At 39.2% G+C, this 22,328-nt stretch overlaps 1 protein-coding gene across 1 annotated transcript in view; it reads left to right on the forward strand.

Moving 5' to 3' along the window:
- The window catches only part of CAST (calpastatin), a 142,120-nt gene extending 120,206 nt beyond the window's left edge, over positions 1–21,914 (forward strand). Inside the window, exons 24-30 of the mRNA XM_060201193.1 lie at positions 1,556–1,660; positions 3,280–3,372; positions 10,192–10,236; positions 10,667–10,759; positions 13,561–13,632; positions 17,997–18,062; positions 20,582–21,914. Coding sequence (XP_060057176.1) covers positions 1,556–1,660; positions 3,280–3,372; positions 10,192–10,236; positions 10,667–10,759; positions 13,561–13,632; positions 17,997–18,047 — 459 coding nt within the window. The 3' untranslated portion in view covers positions 18,048–18,062; positions 20,582–21,914. The remainder of the gene's footprint in view (positions 1–1,555; positions 1,661–3,279; positions 3,373–10,191; positions 10,237–10,666; positions 10,760–13,560; positions 13,633–17,996; positions 18,063–20,581) is intronic.
- The last annotated feature ends 414 nt before the right edge of the window (positions 21,915–22,328 follow it).

Below are 22,328 nucleotides of genomic sequence, written 5' to 3' on the forward strand. Positions count from 1 at the left end.
TCCAGAGACACAAATGACAAAGCCCAGATTTGTTTCACCATTAGTAGCTATAACCCTGAGCTCTAACAAAGCACTTAAAACCAGTAAAATGCTGTGTGTGTGTGTGGGGGGGGGGGTTTCTATCCTGATAGAGGTTATTAGTAAATCTCTCCAATTGAAGGCCTTTCTGCCTTTCACAAGCTTGTCTCATAATGGTTCCATTCCCTTCACATTTCTATCAGAAACTAGTTATAGGCAATATTGTTTTTTTGAAGATGTTACCTATATTAAGTGGGTGTGGAGTTTTCTGTTAATAAACTTGGGAATTAAAGAATAAATGAAGCTCTCTGGTTTCATGTAAACTTCCTTTACTGGGGATATTGTATTGTCTCCAATAGCACTAATAACACTAAAATAACTTTAAGACTTACATTCTATAAGTCAGCCAGACTAAAAACCCCATCCTTTGGGGGCTGGACGGTAGTGCAGCAGGTTGAGTGTACTGGGTTAAGCGCACATGGCACCAAGCACAAGGACCAGCATAAGGAGCCCGGTTCGAGCCCCTGGCTTCCCACCTGCAAGTGGATCGCTTCACAGGAGGTGAAAGTCTACAGGTGTCTTTCTCTCCCCTTCTCTGTCTTCCCCTCCTCTTTCTTTTTTTTTAATTTTTATAATCTTTGTTTATTGGATAGAAACATTCAGAAATTGAGAGGGAAGGACAGATAGACAGAGACACCTGCAGCCCTGCTTCACCACTCACAAACCTATCCCCCTGTAGGTGGGGACCAGGGGCTCAAACCTGGGTCCTTGTCCATTGTATCATGTGCACTCAACCAGGTATGCCACTGCTTGGCCCCTCCTCCTCTCTAAATTTCTCTGTGTCCTATCAAAAAAAAAAATCTTAAAAAATTGTACATGGGTCAGAAATTAATAGAAAGATAATACATGTTTATATTATTTTTAAAAAACTCATCCTTTTAAAAATTTTTCTTTATTAGATAGGACAGAGAGAAATTGAGAGGGGAGGGGAAGATAAAGGAGAAAGAAAAAGACACCCACAGCACTGCTTTACCACTTGTAAAGTTTTCTCCTGCAGATGGGAACCAGGGGCTTGAACCTGGGTCTTAGGGCATATGGCATGATAATATGTGTGCTCAGCTGAGTGTGCCACCACTTAACCATGAAGCCTATTCTTTTTAGGAAGAACATATGTTCCTGGAAGAGAAACCTATCCGGGGCGGAGTAGGCTTAGACAAGTTCAGAGAAGTGCACAGAGAGAAGGTACCTCCTACAGATGTTAGAGGATCAGTGCTTTCCACTCTGCACTCAGACCTTGGTGAAATCCCAGGAGCTCAGGTGATCACAGAAGTCTTAGCAGTAGCATAGGGACTACCTTCCAATAGCTGTCCTGATCTAACAACCACTAATTCAAACCTGCTCCTTCCTTTCTTCTCTTTCTTTTTCTGTTCCTTTTCTTTCCTCTTTTTTTCTTCATTTTTCTGTCCTTCCTTCCTTTTCCTTTACTCCTTCCATTTTCCCTTCCTTCCTCCCTTCCTACCTTCCTTGTCTTTTTCAGAGTGATGACAAAGCCCGAGATGATGCCTTGGATCAACTGTCTGACAGTCTAGGGCAAAGGCAACCTGATCCAGATGACGACAAACCACTAGAAGATAAGGTCAAGGTAGGATCAGAAAAAATCTTGATAAATAACTGAAAAGGTAAGGTCTTTATTTTTTATAGAATAGAATAACATATCATCCACGCAATAGGAGAAATACCACTCGGATTTTGCCTGGAGTTAGTAAGGACTTGAACAACCTAAGCACCATATTTCTGCCCCCTGTGGTATAGATCTCTATGATATTGTGTTTCCTTTTTTCTCCATAAAGATTGCTACGTCAGATTGTTGGCAGACAGATGTCCTGTTCACAAGACCAGATCTCCATATGGGTGTTTTGTTGATTTTATCTTCCCACATTAATTTCTCTTGGTTTGGTTAGATAATAAAGGCATCGTTTATAGGATGCCCACACATGCAATTTTAGGTTGGCACACTTTACACACAGTCACTATGCAGAGATGTATTTGCAAGACTCAAACTGTTAACAAAGTGTAAACTGTTAATATTATACACTACAAACAACTACTTGTTTATATTTAACAATATACAATATTTAACAATCCACAATATTTAAAAATCTATTTGACCTGAAGCCAGGAATTAAGCCAGCCAAATCTGTGTCCCAAAGATAGAACATTTCAAAGAAAGCTTAAATCTTTATCCTGTCTTTGTCCTAAGAATATGGATGTGAACTTGAACCTATATTTGAAAAGTGGAGTTATAATGATGCATAAGAATAAGATCTGCAACCTGAATCTGTGGTAGACAATAGTTTCACTTAACAGTGGTGTTGGGATGCTGGGAGAAAGGTACTAGCCACCCAGCAGCAGGTATTTCCTCGTATCTACTTAGATTTTGTATTTGCCTTGGTCATTCAGGACTGCTTATAAGTGTCTCTTTGTTTTTGCCACCAGGGTTATTGCTGGGGTTCAGTGTCTGCAAGACTTCATTGTTCCTGGTTGCTTTTTTATTTTATTTTTGTTTTTTTCTTTTCCATGTATAGAGACTGAGACATACAGAGAGAGAGAGAGAGAGAGAGAAGGAAAGACACTCTACACCATTCCACAGCTCATAAAGCTTTCCCTTGCAGACAATGTGTAATTGCCTTGGGATTCAAACCTATGCTTTCATGCTTAGAAAAGTGTATGCTCTACTGAGTGACACACCTGCTGGTATCCCTGCTTACAAATAGTTAAAACTATGGAAAATTACCTCTCTAAATACCAATGTACAGTGACTTGATTTTGTTATTTGGAAAAGCTAAACTAACAGAAAGATAATGATTTCATGTTACTCCACCAGCAGTTTATTGCAGTCATCCTACTTGTACTTAAAAATAAAAACAGAAAACGTATTGCCTCAGGAAAGTACAATAAATAGATGCTGTGTTTCTTTTTTATTGTTGTTGTAGTTGTTATTGCTGTTACTGATGTCGTCTTTGTTAGATAGGACAGAGAGAAATGGAGAGAGGAGGGGAAGACAGAGAGGGGGAGAGAAAGACAGACACCTGCCTTTCACCTGCAGACCTGCTTCACCACCTGTGAAGTGATCCCCCTGTAGGTGGGGAGCTGGGGGGCTCAAACCGGGATCCGTAAGCCAGTCCTTAGATGCTGTGTTTCAAAATGTGATCTCTAGTAGAGGTGAAGTGAGTATTAATTATATGTATTCAATGTTTGCAGGAAAGAGCAAAAGCTGAACATAGAGACAAGCTGGGAGAAAGAGATGACACAATCCCGCCTGAATACAGACATCTCTTAGACAATGATAATGAAGTAAGTGAAAGAAATGTTTCTATCTGGGGTTATGCTGCAGCAGTTTGTAAATCCACGCCTCACTTGAGAAGAAGAGGTGCACTTTAACAACAGCATAAATATGGAACATGACTTATTGCTTTTAACGTTTCTCTGTCAAGTTGTTGGGAAGTCCTTGCATTCTGTTTAATGTCAATTTGCAACAGTATCCTTTGATGCTTACTCTTTGGGCATTGTATCATGAAGAGGCTGAATAATGTTCAGTCACCCACTGATGTTTAACAGTGACTTCAAAGCAGGTACAAAGACAAATTCTCTTTGCTAGAAAAGCCTGACAAAAGTAACTCCTTTGTGATAATGACAGTCTCTCTGAGAACAAAAAAGGAGTTAGTATTTGAATAATTAATAGGGCAAATAAATAAAGCACCACCAGGACTTGGGTGTCCCTCTTTTTTTCTTTTTCTCTTTCTTTCTTTCCTTTTTTTTTTTTTCCCTCCAGGGTTATTGCTGGGCTCGGTGCCTGCACCATGAATCCACCGCTCCTGGAGGCCATTTTCCCCCTTTTTGTTGCCCTAGTTGTTGCAGCCTCGTTGCGGTTATTATTGCCATTGTTGACGTTGCTTTGTTGTTGGATAGGACAGAGAGAAATGGAGAGAGGAGGGGAAGACAGAGAGGGGAGAGAAAGATAGACACCTGCAGACCTGCTTCACCGCCCGTGAAGCGGCTCCCCTGCAGGTGGGGAGCCGGGGGCTCGAACCGGGATCCTTAGGCCGGTCCCTGCGCTTTGTGCCACGTGCGCTTAACCCACTGCACCACCGCCCGACTCCCCCTTCTTCTTTTTTTTTTTTTTTGCCTCCAGGGTTATGGCTGAGGCTCGGTGCCTATACTACAAATCCACTGCTCTTTGTGGCCATTTTTCCCATTTTGTTGTTCTTATTATTATTATTGTTATTGTTGCTATTGTTGTTGGATAGGACAGAAAGAAATCAAGAGATAAGGAGAAGACAGAGAGGGAGAGAAAGATAGACACCTGCAGACCTGCTTCACCGCTTGTGAAGTGACCCTCCTGCAGGAGGGAAGTCGGGGGCTCGAACCAGGATTGCTTTGCACCATGTTCACTTAACCCGCTGCACTACCACCCAGCCTCCTCCCTCTTTCTTTTAAACCACCACTGCCACTAATCAGAATGAAGATAGACAAAACTGTATACACAATGACAGGACTATTTCTGTAAAAACACTGTATTAGGAATTCCTTGGCTTTTTGTTTCTTATCATGGAAGCCAGTGTTTCTTAGATGAACCTGGCCATTATCTCAGCCTTACCTATTCAACTCCTAGTTTCAAGTCAGTTACATAACCTACCTGACTGTTCACCACATAAAGATAAGAAATTTTAAGTTATATATATTTTTTCCCCAAGAGTACAGAAACCAATCAACCAGAGTAAGTGCTTCTGTTCTAGGGTCAAGATCTTATTACCAGAACATGTACTACAATGCAAGATAGACATCTTTTGAACATTTTCTTTCATTAAAATACATTATCTTTTCTTTATTATTTAATTGGAACTTTTTATAATTTGTGGTTTAGTGTTCCCAGCTTTAGTGTGTGTGTGTGTGTGTGTGTGTGTGTGTGTGTGTGTGATATACAGCTTTAATATATGATGATATCAAACTAATCACAGAGACCTAAGGACTTCCTCAGGACCTCTTCAGACTTTCTGTCTAGTCTCTATAACAATAACAAGGGAGCCAGGTGGTAGTGCAGCGGGTTAAGCACAGGTGGTACAAAGCACAAGGACCAGCTTAAGGATCCTGGTTCAAGCCCCCGGCTTCCCACCTGCAAGGGAGTTGCTTCACAAGTGGTGAAGCAGGTCTGCAGGTATCTATCTTTCTCTCCCCCTCTGTCTTCCCCTCCTCTCTCCATTTCTCTGTCCTATCCAACAACGAAGACATCAGTGACAACAACAATAAAACAACAAGGACAACAAAGGAAATAAATACTTTTTAAAAATAACAAGCCTAGAACTTACAGAGCCCCACCTCTAACTGGGAGGGAGGGACTTCACTTGGAGCAAAATAGAAATGTGAATCTTGGGTACCAACCCAAAGTCACTAAATCCAATCAAAGGCCCCAGGTGGTATGGGTGCATAATAAACTTGAGAAGCACTGAACTAGAAACCAAACTATCCCATGCTATTCCCCCTGGTTAAAATTTCTAGACAAGTTGGTAGTTGGGCAGTAGTGCGGCGGTGTAAGTGCAGGTGGCGCCAAGCACAAGGAGTGGCGTAAGTAAGGATCCCAGTTCGAGTCCCCGGCTCCCCACCTGCAGGGGAGTCGCTTCACAGGCGGTGAAGCAGGTCTGCAGGTGTCTATCTTTCCCTCTCTCTGTCTTCACCTCCTCTCTCGATTTCTCTCTGTCCTATCCAACAACAATGACATCAATAACTATAACAATAAAGCAAGGGCAATAAAAGGGAATAAATACATAAATAAATAAAAACTTAAAAAAAAAAGAAAAAAAATTCTAGACAAGCTTCGTTAATGCCTCTCACTGCTGCTTATGGATCACTTTGCAAAGTACACATTTTATACAAAAAAAAAAGGTACACTTTATAGTTCTGAATTACTGGAAGTTTCTACCACCTTCCTGCCTGTATCTCTTAGAAATTCCCATTATGGGACCAGGTGGTAGTGCAAATAGTGCAAAGGGCAAGGATTGAGCAAAGATCCTGGTTCGAGCTCCCAATTCCCTATCTGCAGGGGATTCACTTTACAAGTGGTGAAGCAGGTCTGCAGGTGTCTATCTTTCTCTCCCCATCTCTGTCTTCCCCTCCTCTCTCCATTTCTCTCTGTCCTATCCAATAGCAACAACTGCAGCAACAACAACAGTAACAATGGAAAAAAGATGGCCACCAGGAGCAGTGGATTCATAGTGCAGGCACCGAACCCCAGTGATAACCGTGGAGGCAAAGAAAGGGACGGGAGGGAGGGAGGGAGGAAGGAGAAATGAAATTCCCCCAAAAAAAATTATATATGATAAAACCATGTCTTAGTAGATATTCTATAAGTGGAAATGCTTGGCTTGATGATACTTTTATATGAGAAAGAATTTCACTTGTGCACTTGCCCTTATCTCTGCTAAGCAGGCATGCTTCATGACTGAAATGTTTTGTTGATTGATTTTTTTTTTTACATTTCAGACATTTTTATTTGTAACTTTTTTTTTTATTGAGGGTGTTAATGCTTTACACTTCACTACATTTGTACACAATTTCCAAGCCCTCAAAGTTTTTTCTCTGTCTCTTCCATCACCAGAGATCTTTGTTTTGGTGCAATCCACCATATCTGCTCTGTTTCACTTTGTGTTCTCCGTGTTCTCCCTCCCCTTCCCTACTTCACTAAGTCCCGTCAATAAGGGAGATCATTTGGTATTTGTCCTTCTCTTTTTGACTTACCTATTCAACATGATGTCCTTGAATTTCATCCAAAAGTATGGAAAGGAGACAACCTCCTCATTTTTAACAGCTGAGAAGTAGTTCGTCATGTATATATACCACGATTTTTTTTCCTCCAGGATTATTGCTGGGGCTCGGTGCCTGCACTATGAATCCACTATTCCTGGAGGCCATTTTTTCCTATTTTTTGCTGCCATTGTTGTTGTTATTATTGTTACTGTTGTTGGATAGGAAGAAGAGAAATCAAGAGGGGTGGAAGACAGAGAAAGGGAGCAAAAGACACCTACAGACCTGCTTCACTGCTTGTGAAGCGACCCCCCCACACACACACACACACAAGTGGGGTTTGAGGGGGCTGGAAGCTCGGAGCTCAAACCAGGATCCTTAAGCCAGTCCTTGTGCTTCACACCATGTACACTTAACCCGATGCGCTCCCGCCTGGCCCCTATACCATGATTTTTTAAGAGACTCATATGATGTTGGACAGCTGGATTGCTTAAAGTTTCTGGAAATTACAAACTGTGCTGTTTTGAACATAGGTATATACATAGCTCTCTTCTGATAGGTGTTTCTGTTTCCTTTGGAAAATCCCTAGGAGAGAAATTGCTGAGTCATAAGCTAGATTCATTTCTAGTGTCCTGATAAGTCTCCACATTGTTTTCCACAATGGCTGGACATTTTGCACTCCCACCAGCAAGCGTTCCTTTTTCTCCACATACTCTCCAACATTTGTCATTTCTGTCCTTTCTGATGTATGACATTATCACAGGTGTAAAGTGGTATCTCATTGTTGTCTTTATATGCATTTCTCTGATGATCAGTGTCTTTGAGCATCTTCTCATATATCTTTTGACCCTCTGGATCTCTTCCTCAGTGAAATTTCTGTCCATGCCCTAGCCCCACTTTCTAATGGGGTTGCTTTTTTTTTCTTGCTCTTTTTGATGTTTAGTTTACTAAACTCCTTATGTATGTTGGTTATTAGTACTTCATCTGATGTGTGTTGTGTAAAGATCTTCTCCCATGCTGTAGAGTGTCTTTCTGTTTGGTTGGTGGTACCTTTTGCTGTGCAGAAACTCTTCAGTTTGATGTAGTCCCATTGTTTTATGTTTGCTTTGATTTTCTTTGCTGTTGGATTTGAATCCTTGAAAGCTTTCTTGGAGCATAGGTCTTGAAGTGTCCTGCCAATGTTTTCTTCTATGTATTTCATAGTTTCTGGCATAATGTCCATGTCTTTGGTCCACTTGGAGTTGACTTTTGTACATGGTGATAAGTGATATTTCAACTTCATCTGCTTACATGTCTCAATCCAAGTTTTTCAGCACCATTTGTTGAAGACTTTTTTTTTGTCATTTAATGGTTTGAGACTTTTGTCAAAAACTAGTTGGCCTTAGATGTGGGAACTTATTTCTGGACCTTCAGTTTTATTTCACTGGTCTATTTGTCTATCTTGATTCCAGTGCCAGGCAGTTTTGACTACAGTAGCTCTGTAGTATACTTGAGGTCAGGTAGTGTAACACTTTTGGTCTTGTTCCTTTCTTAAGATTACTTTGACAATGTTGGATACTCTTTGGCTCCAGATAAAATTTATATCCTTTGATCTATCCCTTTAAAGAAGTCTGTTGGTACCTACATGGGGATGGCTTTAAATCTGTATACGGCTCTGGACAGGATGGTCATTTTGCAGTGATAATCCTTCCAACCCATGGGCATAGAATGTCTTTTCATTTGTTTTTTTTTTTTTTGTATCTCTTTCTAGTTCTTTGAAGAGTGATTCATAGTTTTAGCATATAAGTCTTTCACTTCCTTTGTTAGATTTATTCCCAAATATTTGGTTGTTTTTACTGCTATGGTGACAAGGATTGATTTCTGTATTTTTTCTTCTTTTGATTTGGTATTGCCATTGATTTTTGTATATTGATTTTTGTAGCCTGCCACTTTATTATATTGTTCAGTAATATCCAGGAGTTTTCTACTGGACTCTCTAGGGATTTTTGTATATATACAATCATGTCATCCACAAATAAGAACAGTTTAAGTACTTCTAATCTCTAAATCTTTGATTCCTTTCTCTTGACTAATTGCTATGGCTAGGACTTCCAAGGCATTGTGGAATAGTAATGGTGGTAATGGAGAGCCTTTCCTTATTCCTGACTGGAGAGGAAATGCTTTTACTTTTTCACTGTTGAGTATGATGTTGACTGTTGGTTTACTGTATATAGATTTGAAGAATTTCCCCTCTATTCCCACTTTTTAAATGTTTTGATCATGAAAGGATGTTAGACCTTTCCACAGTCTTTCTCTACATCTGTTGAGATGATAATGTGATTTTTGGTTTTACATTTGTTGATGTGATGGATCACATTTATTCATTTACGTATGGTGAACCAGCCTTGCTTCTTGAGTTTTTCCTTCTTTGGCTTTGCGCTTTCTGTGTTTCAGAAGGAATTACTTCTATAATTATGGGTTCTGTAGCTTTTGGAATTGCCTCCATGGTTGTTTCTGTCTCCTGGAGAGTTGTCCAGGAGCTGTTAGACTAATGCCACCTTGACTCTTCTCTGGAAACGTGTTTGCTTTGCCATGCATGCAACCCAGGTCCATGGGCCCACTGCACTGGGTCTCTCTGTATCTGTGTCTATTTCTCTTTTTTTCTAAGAAAGTTGTTTTGGGGGTCAGATAGTGACACACCTGGCAGAGTGGACAGGTTACAATGTACAAGGACCCAAGTTCAAGCTTTTAGTCCCCACCTGTATGGGAGAAGCTTCACAAACAGTGAAGCAATGCTCAAGTTCCCAGCTTTATTAGCTCCAGTTATGGGAATCAGTTTTCTTGCACTGAAAATGCTTCTTGCAATTAGAGTCGTCCCTGTCTTCATGCACCACCTGACCCTGCTTGTATTCTCTGGGAAGTGCATCCTTTAAGTTCTTTGCCTTTGGATATGGGAAAATAAATGTAGTGTCTATAGACCATTTCAGTACTTCAAATCCTTTCAAAATACTGGGTTATTAGAAAAGCCATGATGCATTTTTGCATTAAAAAATCACATTATGATTTCTCCAATAACCTAGTATAATAAACTATAGTAAGCATAACATTAAAACTTGTTACATTTTAAGGAGAATTTTATCTGAAAGTTCTTAAAATTTTTTTGTTATAAGGCCAGCCTTTTTTTTTTCATCTTCTCCAAGACTTGAAATAGTTACAGGCCAGTAATTAAATAAAGCTAACAGAGAAATAGTAAAGACCCAGGATTATCAGTTCCTGAAAATGTACACTTATCTTACTCAAGTCAAGTCACTGGATTTGCAGATTCTACAAATACCCACTGTACCTAAGTAAACCTTTGCAAAGATCTGTGTCTGATTACTAGTCTGTATTTTCCAGGGCAAACCAAAGAAGCCACCTACCAAGAAACCCCAGGCATCAAAGGTGAATATACTATATTAGAATTTTCCCATAAAATTTTATTCTAGCTATAATTTTTTTTGTCTTTTAAAAACCGAATATTTATTGACTACTCACCCTGTATTTGGTATGCTGCCAAGGTATTCATTGAAGAGTGTGTATTTATTATCATTCCTTGAATCTTCCCCAAAGCCCTTTAAGACAAGAAATTTCATTTTCTAAATTAGAAAATAGGCTTTGAAAAGTACTAAACAGTTTGTGTGGAAGAGTAGACAAAAATAGAACCACCAAGATCTTCACTTTTAATAGCTTTTTCACTTAGCATGGCTAGGAAAAGTATGTCAGCAACGGTGTTTGTTCGCTTGTTTACTTATCACTCTAACTGGTGTGGGAAGAGGCGTTAGCATTTTTCCTAGTGTGTCTTTATTGATGATTATTTCTTTTAATATCTCAGAAAACTTCAGATGATCAAGACCCCATTGATACTCTCTCAGGAGATTTTGACAGCTGTCCTTCAACTACAGAAACCTCAGAGAACAGAGCAAAGGTATTGTCTTTTCTTCTTAGTGACATTTCTTGAATATATACTTGTATATATACACATACATGTGAGGTGCTATAGGAAACTTGCTAACAGGGGAGAGAAAGACACTCCTACTTTCCCCCCAAACGCTATTATTTAGTAGATTTGTCTTTTTTCATAGTTGCAGCTAGAGTCCTATAATTCATTGCAGGGCTTCAGAAGTAGCTCAGTGAATAGAGTTCATGCCTTGCATAGTATACAGCTTTAAAAAAACATATATTACATTGATTAATATTATTTCATGAATGTTTTTCATTTTGCTTTAGAATCTCCCCACCAATCCTGTTTGATTGCCACTCAATATTATTGCTATGTCTGAGTTCATTTAAAATAAGGACAGTCCCATCTATGGTCATACCACCCTGAACACACCCAGTCTCTTCTAAAATGAGGACAGTCCCTTCTTGCACCCTGTCAGTTGACCTCTCAGGATGTCTCCCCTTTTATTTCACAGTCCTGCTGGCTCTCCTATTCATCCCTTGGTGCCCTATTCAGATGTCAGGTCCTTCAAGAAGGCTTCTCTTAATGTTTCTCCATTCTCAGGCCAAGTTCAGAAGCCTTGCCTCTGTGCTTCGAGAATCTATTAGCTGTTGTTACACATCAGACACTGAGCTCTGAGCTTAAATAGTTGTGATGTGCCTTTTAACCTCAGTAAAACACCTTAGAGAGTGCTGAAAACATGCAAAACTAAAAGTGAATGAAAAAAATAATGTCTAGGGAGTCGGGCTGTAGCGCAGTGGGTTAAGCGCAGGTGGCGCAAAGCACAGGGACCACCAGCATAAGGATCCCGGTTCGAACCCCGGCTCCCCACCTGCAGGGGAGTCGCTTCACAGGCGGTGAAGCAGGTCTGCAGGTGTCTATCTTTCTCTCCTCCTCTCTGTCTTCCCCTCCTCTCTCCATTTCTCTCTGTCCTATCCAACAACGACAACAACAATAACTACAACAATAAAACAACAAGGGCAACAAAAGGGAATAAATAAATAAAATAAATTAAAAATAAATAAATAATGTCTAGTTCACCAAGTATATAATATTATAGGTATAAGTTTCACCCCCTGATTTTTAAGTACAAAAGTGAAATGAGTACCCCCAACTGCACGTTTAAAGACCTATTTGCCATTATTTGGTGTTATTAAGCATTTTGCCTCACCACTGAATTGTCATTTCCTGTTGGGTGGCCTAATTTATCATTCCTAAAAAATAATTATTTTTTGTTTTCTTAGTGGACCTATTTTATAAGAAACCTGCCTGACCTCTTGGTGGTTGTTTCCATTGCTACATTCCTCTTCCATAACACTTGAAAATAGGGACCCAGTGTTGTTTTATTGTCACATAAAAACCAGTTCTGGTATAAGCAAGCTGTTTTATTTTCATTTTTATTAGTGATTTAACAGTGTTTTACAAAATTGTAAGATTTCAGGGGTAGTTTCAAACCCACACATGAAGTGTGTAAGTCATGACCCCCTCCACCGAAGTCTAACCTCCCCTCCCCCATAGCCACCATAATTCTCACACTGTCTAAGCGACAGCTTGGTTGCCATTTTTTGCTAGTTCTTTTGTTTTAGTCATCTATATTCTACATATGAGCAACACTATTCATTAGTTGCCATTTACCTCCTGTTCTATTTTGTTATAAATGATACAGTCGCATCTTTTTTTTTAATGATGGTATTCCATTAAATATATCTTATAACTTTTTTCTTTTTTAATAATGATTTAATATTGATTTACAAAATTATAAGAAAACAAGGGTATTATTCCACACTATTACCACCACCAGAGTTCTGTATTCCTATTCTCTCCATTGAAAACTACACTAGTTCTCACAAGATCACAGATATATATATCCATTTTTTCCTTATGGTCTTGCCTTCTCTTCCTAAGTTTTCTACACGTATTGCTACATCTGAGTGTCCTTTCTTTTTTCCTCTTCTCTCTCAAGATCCTGATAGAATTGGGATTCAGAGCCCCCAGTCATCTTCCCCTAACATTTCTCCCTTCCTGAGAGTATGGGGCTCAGAAGGTGGGAGGTCTGACGTCTATAATTGCTTCTCCAATGGACCTGGGTGTTGGAGGTCGATCCATACCTCCAGCCTGTTTCTGTCATTCTCTAGTAGGGTAGGGCTCAGGAGAGGTGAGGTTCAGGGACACATTGATGAGGTTGTCTGCCCAGAGAGTTTAGGATGGAATCATAGAGAGGGGAAGGAAGAGGGATACCTCTTTAAGAAGTTTAGGATGGAATCATAGAGTTTAGGATGGAATCATAGAGAGGGGAAGGAAGAGGGATACCTCTTTAGGAAGTTTAGGATGGAATCATAGAGTTTAGGATGGAATCATAGAGAGGGGAAGGAAGAGGGATACCTACAGCACTGCTTTACCACTTGTGAGACTTAACCTCTGAAGGTAGGGACATGGGGCTTGAACCTAGATCCTAAAGTAAGCTCAGTTTTGATGAACAGAATAAAGATCTGGATAAACCATGTGTCATAGAGATTGGCTGAGCTTAAGTATGACCCATATTAAGTATGACCCATGTTTTTTTTTCCTTTTTATTTGTACCTTTAACATCAGTATACAGACATCCTTGATATGTCATGATTACAATGTCCAAAGTTTCTCATTATTTAACTAAACTGGAGATATCTAGGCTATTAAAAAGAATCTTTTGATTTTATTACAAATAAAGAAAATTTTAAAAATCATGTAACTGCTAGATGGATTTATGATAGTAATCACCTTACCTTATTACACTTCCTTTGCTTTAGGACAAAGATAAGAAGGCGGCTTCGAACGCCAAAGCACCCAAGAGTGGGGGGAAAGCAAAGAGTTCTGCGAAGGTAAACAAGAGCAAAACACATACAACAAGTTGGTCTAGCAATTATATGGAGTAATTACCATTTTTAGTTTCTTTATTGGGGGATTAATGACTTACAGCCAACGGTAAATCACAATAGTTTGCACGTACAGAACAAACACTTCCCAGTTTTCCACATAACAGTGTGACCCCGCTAGGTCCTTCACTCATTTAGTATCTGTTGCAATCTATCTAAAATTACATGTCATTAGAGTATTGTCCATCCTCTAGCATATTTAATAGAAATTAAAGTGTTTTCAACTTTTTTAAAAAGCTCTTGGTACATTAGAAATCAAAATTCACATTTCCTGCTTTCCCAGTTTTTATAAAAGTACCACCAAAGTTCTGCTGTGGAAACCATCACACAAAGTGTGGACAAGACCCCTCTAGTTTTATGTTTCCTGGTGCCTGCAGGACCATCTGTGATAGGCCCTAAATCATTGCAGGCTCTCCCTTTTTCCCCAACCCTATACTCCTCAAGCCCTTTCCAACCACATGACCACATTGCCTATAGCTAATCTTGCTTTTGTTATTATTATTTTTATTTATTTATTGGATAGACACTATCAGAAATCAAGAGGAAAGGGGGATATAGAGACAAAGAGAGACAGACACCTGCAGCACTGCTTTACCACTCTCAAAGCTTTCCCCTTGCAGGTGGGGACCTAGGACTCGAACCTGGGTCCTTGTGCATTGTAGCATGTGCGCTCAAGCAGGTGTGCCACCACCCTGTCCCTTTTAAATTTTTTTTAATTTATCTTTATTCTCTCTCCAATAGTTTTAAGCATAATTCTTGTTCCATTATAATGCATCCATGTTCAAGTTCTTTCACCACTTGAAAAGCAGCCCCTAGCTTAAAAATGCTATTTCTCTTTAACCCTTCACCTCCTTGATGCCTTTGCCCTCTTCTTGAGCTCTGAGAATGGCATTGACTTACGTGATGATTGTTAGATCATTTCTTCCTCAGTTTACCTGTTATCAATAGGATGCTTTGGGAACTTAGATCTGGCTGAATGCTGGGATGGGTGAAAATACTTTGTACTTTCACCTCTCCCAAGATCTCAGACCATCACTATTCAACTTTTCACTGAACGTTTTCATTTAAATCACACCATGGGGATTCATATAAGTATTTCATCAAATTTGGTGAATATAAATCAGTGATTATAAAGTAAGTCAATAAATACTTTCTGCATTGTAAAAAAAATAATAATAAAGCTGTAGCAAAACGAGACATTAAAGGGAATAAATCACAGAGCATGTGGTTTATTTAAGTTTAAGAATGTGGAAGTAATATAAAGAAGTAAAGGAATATCTTGAGTTTCTGTGATCTGATACAAGTTTCCTTGGTTTCTAAAAGTTGACTGTTTGCTCTGAAATTTTTCATAAGATTAAAAGGTCCTAAAGCAGGAGCCGGGTGGTGGCGCAGCGGGTTAAGCGCACGTGGCGCAAATCGCAAGGACCTGCGTAAGGATCCCAGTTCGATCCCCCGTCTCCCCACCTGCAGGGGAATCACTTCACAAGCGGTGAAGCAGGTCTGCAGGTGTCTTTCTCTCCCCCTCTCTGTCTTCCCCTCCTCTCTCCATTTCTCCCTGTCCTATCCAACAACAATGATATTAATAACCACAACAATGTTAAACAACAAGGGCAACAAAAGGGAAAATAAATAAATAAATATTAAAAAAAAAAAAAGGTCCTAAAGCAAGGGCCGGCAGTGTGCGCCTGGTTAAGTGCACATAGTGTGAAGCACAAGGACTGCGCAAGGATCCTGGTTCTAGCCCCCGGCTCCCCACCTACAGAGTGGGGTCATCACAAGTGGTGAAGCAGGACTATAATATATAGTAAAATCAGGACTATACTACATACACAGTCCCTAAAGCAAATTCTGGAAAAGGATCTTGATGGGGTCACTCTTGCCGCTGTTTACAAATGTCATGTGTATTTATAAAAAACACTGAATGAATGTTTTTCTACTTTTTGCATTTTGCCAGAAAGTAGAAAAATAAATCTTTTTAGATTTTAAAAGAAACTGAAAACAAAGTATTATTTGGAATGCTATATATAACAGGGAACTTTTGAAAAGCAAGAGATACATTATATTCTTTAGGTGCTTATTAGTGATGTCTATTACTAAAATAATATTTCATATTAGTCTAGAAAGTAGGACCAGTGGCAGTAGAAGCTAAGTAGAAATAGGGTTGGTCATTAATGGGAGTACAAAAGTTGGGAATATCCCATTATTAAAATTACTCAAATGTGATCAGAAAAGAGTAGAGTTTAATTAGACAGCTTTTAGGTCACTTCTAATTCCAGGAACATTTGATTCCAATGATTATTTACCACCATGATCTCCTGTCTATGAAAAATTACAGGTACAGTTTTGAAAGCAATAGACCAGCTTCCTCAACAGTCTTAAAAAGAAGATAGGGAGTTTTGGTTAAAGATAGAAATGTAGGAAGATCCTGAACTTGCTCCCTCAGAGTCACTCTAACAAATTCCAACTGGAAAATACTGTACTGAAAAAAAAAAGTAGTGACTCCTACTAATTGGGAATGTACAAAGGGAACCCACATCAAAGTAGGCACCAGAGGCTGAGACAAATCCCTCGCCACCAGCCTTACTTCCAGAATGGTACCCCACATTTAGTAGGGAAGTAAAAAACCTGAGGCTTCTTGGGGAGCGAATGATTAAACCTATATTGGACATCCAATGCTGTAAGATTTGTACCTGAGAGCCCTGGAAGCACCTGACTTTGAGCACCAACATGGAAATAGACACATTCATTCAGATTCAAGTATAAAAAATAAATGAGGGGAAGAGGGGGTGAGTGCAGGTGGTGATACTCCCAGTAAAGCACACGTCACCATGTAGGAGGACTAGAGTTTCATCTACTTCCTCCCTGCAGGGGGAAACTTCGCAAGCAGTGAAGCAGGTCTGCAAGTGTCCATCTTTCTCTCTCCCTCTCTATCTCCTGTCTCCCTGTCAGTTTCTCTCTGTCCTATCCAATAAAATAGGAAGAAAGAGGAAAGAGAGAGGGGGGAGAGAGAGAGAGAGAGAGAGAGAAAGAGATGGCCAGGAGTAGTGAATTCAGAGAGTCAGCACCGAGCTCCAGCAATAACCACCATAGTGGCAATAAAATTCATTAACTAAATAGGCAGCCTAAAGATTAGAAGATGTTTACAGCTCAAATGTATAATGAAAATTACCTCCTAACATTTTTTTAATTTATTTATTTTCCCTTTTGTTGCCCTTGTTTTTTATTGGTGTTGTAGTTATTGATGTCATCGTTGTTAGATAGGACAGAGAGAAATGGAGAGGAGGGGAAGACAGAGGGGGGGAGAGAAAGATAGACACCTGCAAACGTGCTTCACCACTTGTGAAGCAACCCCCCCTATAGGTGGGGAGCCAGGGGCTCCAACCGGGATCCTTACACTGGTCCTTGCACTTCGTGCTACATGCGCTTAACCCGCTGCACTACCAACTGACTCTCTACTCCTAACAAATTTTAAGAACTCCTTGGGAGTTGGGCAGTAGCACAACAGGTTAAGCGCATGTGGCACAAAGCTCAAGGACCAGTGTAAGGATCCCGGTTCGAGCCCCTGGCTCCTCACCTGCAGGGGAGTCACTTCACAGGCAGTGAAGCAGGTCTGCAGGTATCTATCTTTCTCTCCCCCTCTCTGTCTAACCCCCTCCTCTCTCCATTTCCCTCTGTCCTATTCAACAACAATGACATCAATAATAACTACAACAGTAAAAAAACAAGGGCAACAAAAGGGAATAAATAAATAAATAAATAAAACTCCTATAACTCAACAAGAAAAGCCAGTCAAAATATGGGCAAAATATCTAAATAGACATTCTCTAAGGAAGATACACAGATGACCACCAGCCACATTAAAGAAAATAATTCAAATCAAAATCATAATAATACATCATTCATACATATGGGAAGGACATTTATGGAAAATGACGAGAAACAAGTAATGGTGATGGTAAGGAGAAATAGGATCTCTTGTGCATTGTGAGTGGTAATGTCAACCATTGCAGCCTCTGAAAAACAACTTGGGAGGTTCCTTAAAAAATTAAAAATTTAGACAGTATGATCTGCTTCCAAATATCTGCCTGAAGGATAATGAAAACACAAATTTGAAGATATATGTGCCCCTCTGTCCTTGGAGTCCTCAATCATATTTCCCGACTTACTGCCATCTTTTGCCCTAGTAATTCTAAAAATTCCATTTCTTCATGTGCCTCATCTGGTTGATTGGTTTGTCAGGGTTTTTGTTTGATTGTTTTGGTATTCAGTGCAGTAAAGAAGATCATTGATGGTTTTACTTTCTCTTTTAGGCAAAGGAAGAAACTTCTAAGCCAAAAGCTAGTGAAAAAAATTCAAGTTAAAATTCACAGTATTTGGTAAGTTGGGTTTTTTTGTTGTTGTTATAAATAAAGGCCTATATGTTAATAGATGAGAGAAACTAAGTTCACTTTTGGATTATTTTATGTTCTTTCTGTGTTATTGTCTTGAAGTAAACAAGGAAAAATCTGTATGAAAAACTGCACGAACTGCATTAAATGAGATTACTACAGTACTAAATGATTAAAAACATTAATTATGAGTTAAAATGCCAAGACAGGCTCTTAAGTAGCCATTGAATCGGGTGGAATCTGAATCCCACATACTCATAATTGTGAGGTATTATGGCAAAGCTTGCTAACTCTTAATAAAATGTCATCAAGATACTAACGTCACGCAAAATACTGTCAAATGGTAGACGGGGAGAACTACTCTTGGGGACTAATTGAAATTATAAGGCTTTAGGACTCAGGGTTTAAGGAAAAGATCAATTTAATTTGCCTTAGTTTTAAAAAGTATAGAAAAGATAAAAACTACTGGGGGCTTTTGTTGGGGTTTATAAAAATAGCAAGTTTAAAAGATACATAAAAGCCCCAGTGGGAAAATAGGAGAGAAAATGTTAGCTAGACTTGTGGCAAAAGCATTGAGTCCTTAAACTTAATTCACCAGCTTTCAGCTACAATACATGCAAGTCCCAGGAAAAATGGAGATGACCTGGAAAAGGGCAAGCAGGAGCAAGAGAAGACTTGAAAGGAGAAAGAAAAGAGTGAACATGGGAGTCGGGCAGTAGCGCAGTGGGTTAAGCGCACGTGGCACAAAGCGCAAGGACCAGACTAAGGATCCTGGTTCAAACCCCCAGCACCCCACCTACAGGGGGGTCGCTTCACAGGTGGTGAAGCAGGCCTGCAGGTGTCTATCTTTGTCTCCCCCTCTCTATCTTCGCCTCCTCTCTCCATTTCTCTCTGTCCAACGACGACAACATCAATAACAACTACAAAACAATGAAAAACAAGGGCAACAAAGAAAAGAGCAAACTTTAGTCAGATGCTTAAGTAATCCCTCATACTCTCCATCCCTCACAAGTTTGCATCCTTTGCTATAGGGCATGACATCAGCTGTATGTTAATTGCATACATGGCACACAATTCCTCGTGTTTATGATCAGTAAACACAGCATTCCCAACAACAACAAAAATTACTGGTTTCCTCGTTTATCTTAAAGTATGGCATTCCTGTGAACTTTTTTTTTCTTTTTTTAATATTTATTTTATTTATTCCCTTTTGTTGCCCTTGTTGTTTTATTGTTGTAGTTATTATTGTTGTTGTCGTTGTTGGATAGGACAGAGAGAAATGGAGAGAGGAGGGGAAGACAGAGAGGAGGAGAGAAAGATAGACACCTGCAGACCTGCTTCACCACCTGTGAAGCGACTCCCCTGCAGGTGGGGAGCCGGGGTTCGAACCGGGACCTTATGCCGGTCCTTGTGCTTTGCACCACCTGCGCTTAACCCGCTGTGCTACAGCCCGACTCCCTCCTGTGAACTCTTATAAGCCAATATGACAAAAAAAAAAAATGCAATTAACTCTTAATCTACAGGGAAGGAGACTGTGTTCTTAAACCACCAAAGTAACCTAACAGATAAAACTTAAAATAACACTGACAGCAAAAACAGGAATGATATGATATATACACACACCCTGTAGAAAATTGATCTGTGGGGCTGGGCTGTAGCGCATCGGGTTAAGTGCACGCAGTACGAAGCGCAAGGACTCACTCAAGGATCCCAGTTCCAGCCCCTGACAACCCACCTGTAGGGGGATCACTTCACAAGTAGTGAAGCAGGTCTGCAGGTGTCTGCTTTTCTCTCTCCCTCTCTTTTCTATCCCCTCCCCTTCTCAATTCCTCTCTGTCCTATCCAATACAAAATGGGGGAAATGTCCTCCAGGAGCAGTGGATTTGTAGTGCAGGCACTGAGCCCCAGTGATAACCCCTGGAGGTTTAAAAAAAGGAAAATGGATCCGTGAGGAAGGATTTCGGTAGTACCAGTCAGTCTTGTTGCCCCTCTAATGACAGTAAAGCAAATGCACGTGCTAATTTCCCTTTTGTCAGAAAAGTAAAAAAAATCTTAGTGTTCAGTGAGTGAACACAGGTACTAGTAGAGGACTCTCCTCAATGTGAAGTGTCATTCAAAAATGTGGGAAATACTTGTACTGTGTTTGATACTATTTTATAGTAAATGGATGAAGGGGTTTCTGAGGTCTATTCACATAAGACCTGGGCCCTTGTCACTTAAGAGAAAGAGGACCTTGAGTCATTATCACTTAAAACCACTTACTAACAGAACCCCGAAAGAAATCATAAATTACACATTATGATTTCTACCATCAACTTGTATTTCCTATAAAGAAGGATGATTATCAAAATTGCTCCAAAGATATCCCCTCAAATGTAACAGTATTTTCAATTAATTATCAAGACCTTATCTGTTAAGACTAGTGTTTCTGCTGTGTGTTACATTTGCTGCGCCTGAAACAAAAATACATATCAAATGATTCATTGAACTGTTTTGAATTTTTTAAGGTATCTACATATAAAATCTTCATCTGGTGGATGGTGACTTTTGAAGAACAAAAAGCTCTAACAACAGACTATTTCTCTGGGCGGCTTCTAGACAATGCTATCTGTTGAAACTTCTGACATCCTAAACATGGGTCTGTTATTCTTCTCCAGGAAAGAAATTGGATTTGTCTGGTTCACCTGTGTTATACTGAGTATTGATAAACTTTGAATTTATAAAAATTTGCCTTCAGGTAGGAGAAAGAGGAACTTTATATTTTTAACAGATATATTTGCGAAAATTTCTTACAGCAATACCAAAAAAAAATTGCGAACATTTTGCACATTCTACACACAGTGCCTGTAAATCTCATGAGTGTTTTTGGTTTGCACTTTTTGGATTAGCATTTGGAAACTGATGCTTTAGCTTTCAGTGTTCTGATTTCTCATTACCCCAGTCCACCCTCTTGGGCTTTTGAACTGTATTTAGATGTTTCTTTGGGTTGATGTTTGTAAGTCAAACAAAGCATTGTACATTGGACACATATCTCCTCTTGGGCTGCTAATAATAATGTAATAAGACTACCTGGGCACACCAGGAAGCACCTTTTTCCAGTTTCCATTCTTTGCCACAAGGTAGGGTTTCTACACTGTATATAGCCAGCATAGAATGTACTGAGATTTGAATCAACAGACAAATTGCTATCGTATTTTGATGCATAGAAAAATCTATGCATCACAGGTTCCAAGAAAAAATAAAATCTGATTCTTAGAATTTCCACACTGCTTGAATATAGTTATATGGCTTTAGTTCTAATGTGTTACCCTATTATTGTTTCATTTGCTCTCTATAAAATCAGAGAAGCTTTTTTTTCTTTTCTTACAGCTCCTGCCATGTTGGTCACTACACTGTATTATATCTAGCTGGCTTTATGAAAGTTAACTTTACCCAATGTAAAAACCACTTAGGCTTAAAATATATACACATATGTGAAGTTTGAAATCTGTTGTGCCTCCACAGCAATTTAAAGACTAGACTTTGATATCCTGCAACTTCAAATGGCTTATCCAGTATTTCTGATTAGTTACTTATGAACATAGAACTGATATTGTTGATAGGGTTTTGATGAATATTCAGTTTTGGGCTGAGGAGACAGCATAGTGGTGATGCAAAGGACTCTCATGCCTGAGGCTTCAATGTCCCAGATTCAGTCTCTAGTACCACCACCACCAACTCTAGTAAAAAAAAAAAAAAAAGAAAAGAAAGGAAAAGAAAGAAGAATAAAATAATACATATACACCAAAGTTTATTTTTAATTCTTGGTAGTGAAATCAGGAAAAGATATCAAGTACACCCCATAAAATTACTTTAGAATTGTTTATTTCACAGAGCACAGCTTCCCTTAACTGCATCTGTTTAAAATGTTTATTTGTGAGGACTTACCTGTCTTAACAAAAAAAGAGTAATGTCATAATACTTTATTGTGGATGAGATGCAAGCAAAAATTTCTGTTTATAGTGGAAAACTTTGTTGGTACTGTGAAATTTTCCTTAAAAAAAATCACACATATATCAATGGGATTTCAGACTTTATCCACCTTAAATATTGTCTCTAGCCAATGAGGGATACAATCATTTCATAATTCTAAATCTAAGGAACAGGAGCCAGTGTTTGGATGACTAAATAGACCTTTTCAGGGTAATAACATAAAAAGAAAAATAAACCCTTATCTTGAGGAATTTTAAATTATATATCTCATTCTTTCTTTCT

The sequence above is a fragment of the Erinaceus europaeus genome, chromosome 11 (assembly GCF_950295315.1).
Source record: "Erinaceus europaeus chromosome 11, mEriEur2.1, whole genome shotgun sequence".
Taxonomy (NCBI): domain Eukaryota; kingdom Metazoa; phylum Chordata; class Mammalia; order Eulipotyphla; family Erinaceidae; genus Erinaceus; species Erinaceus europaeus.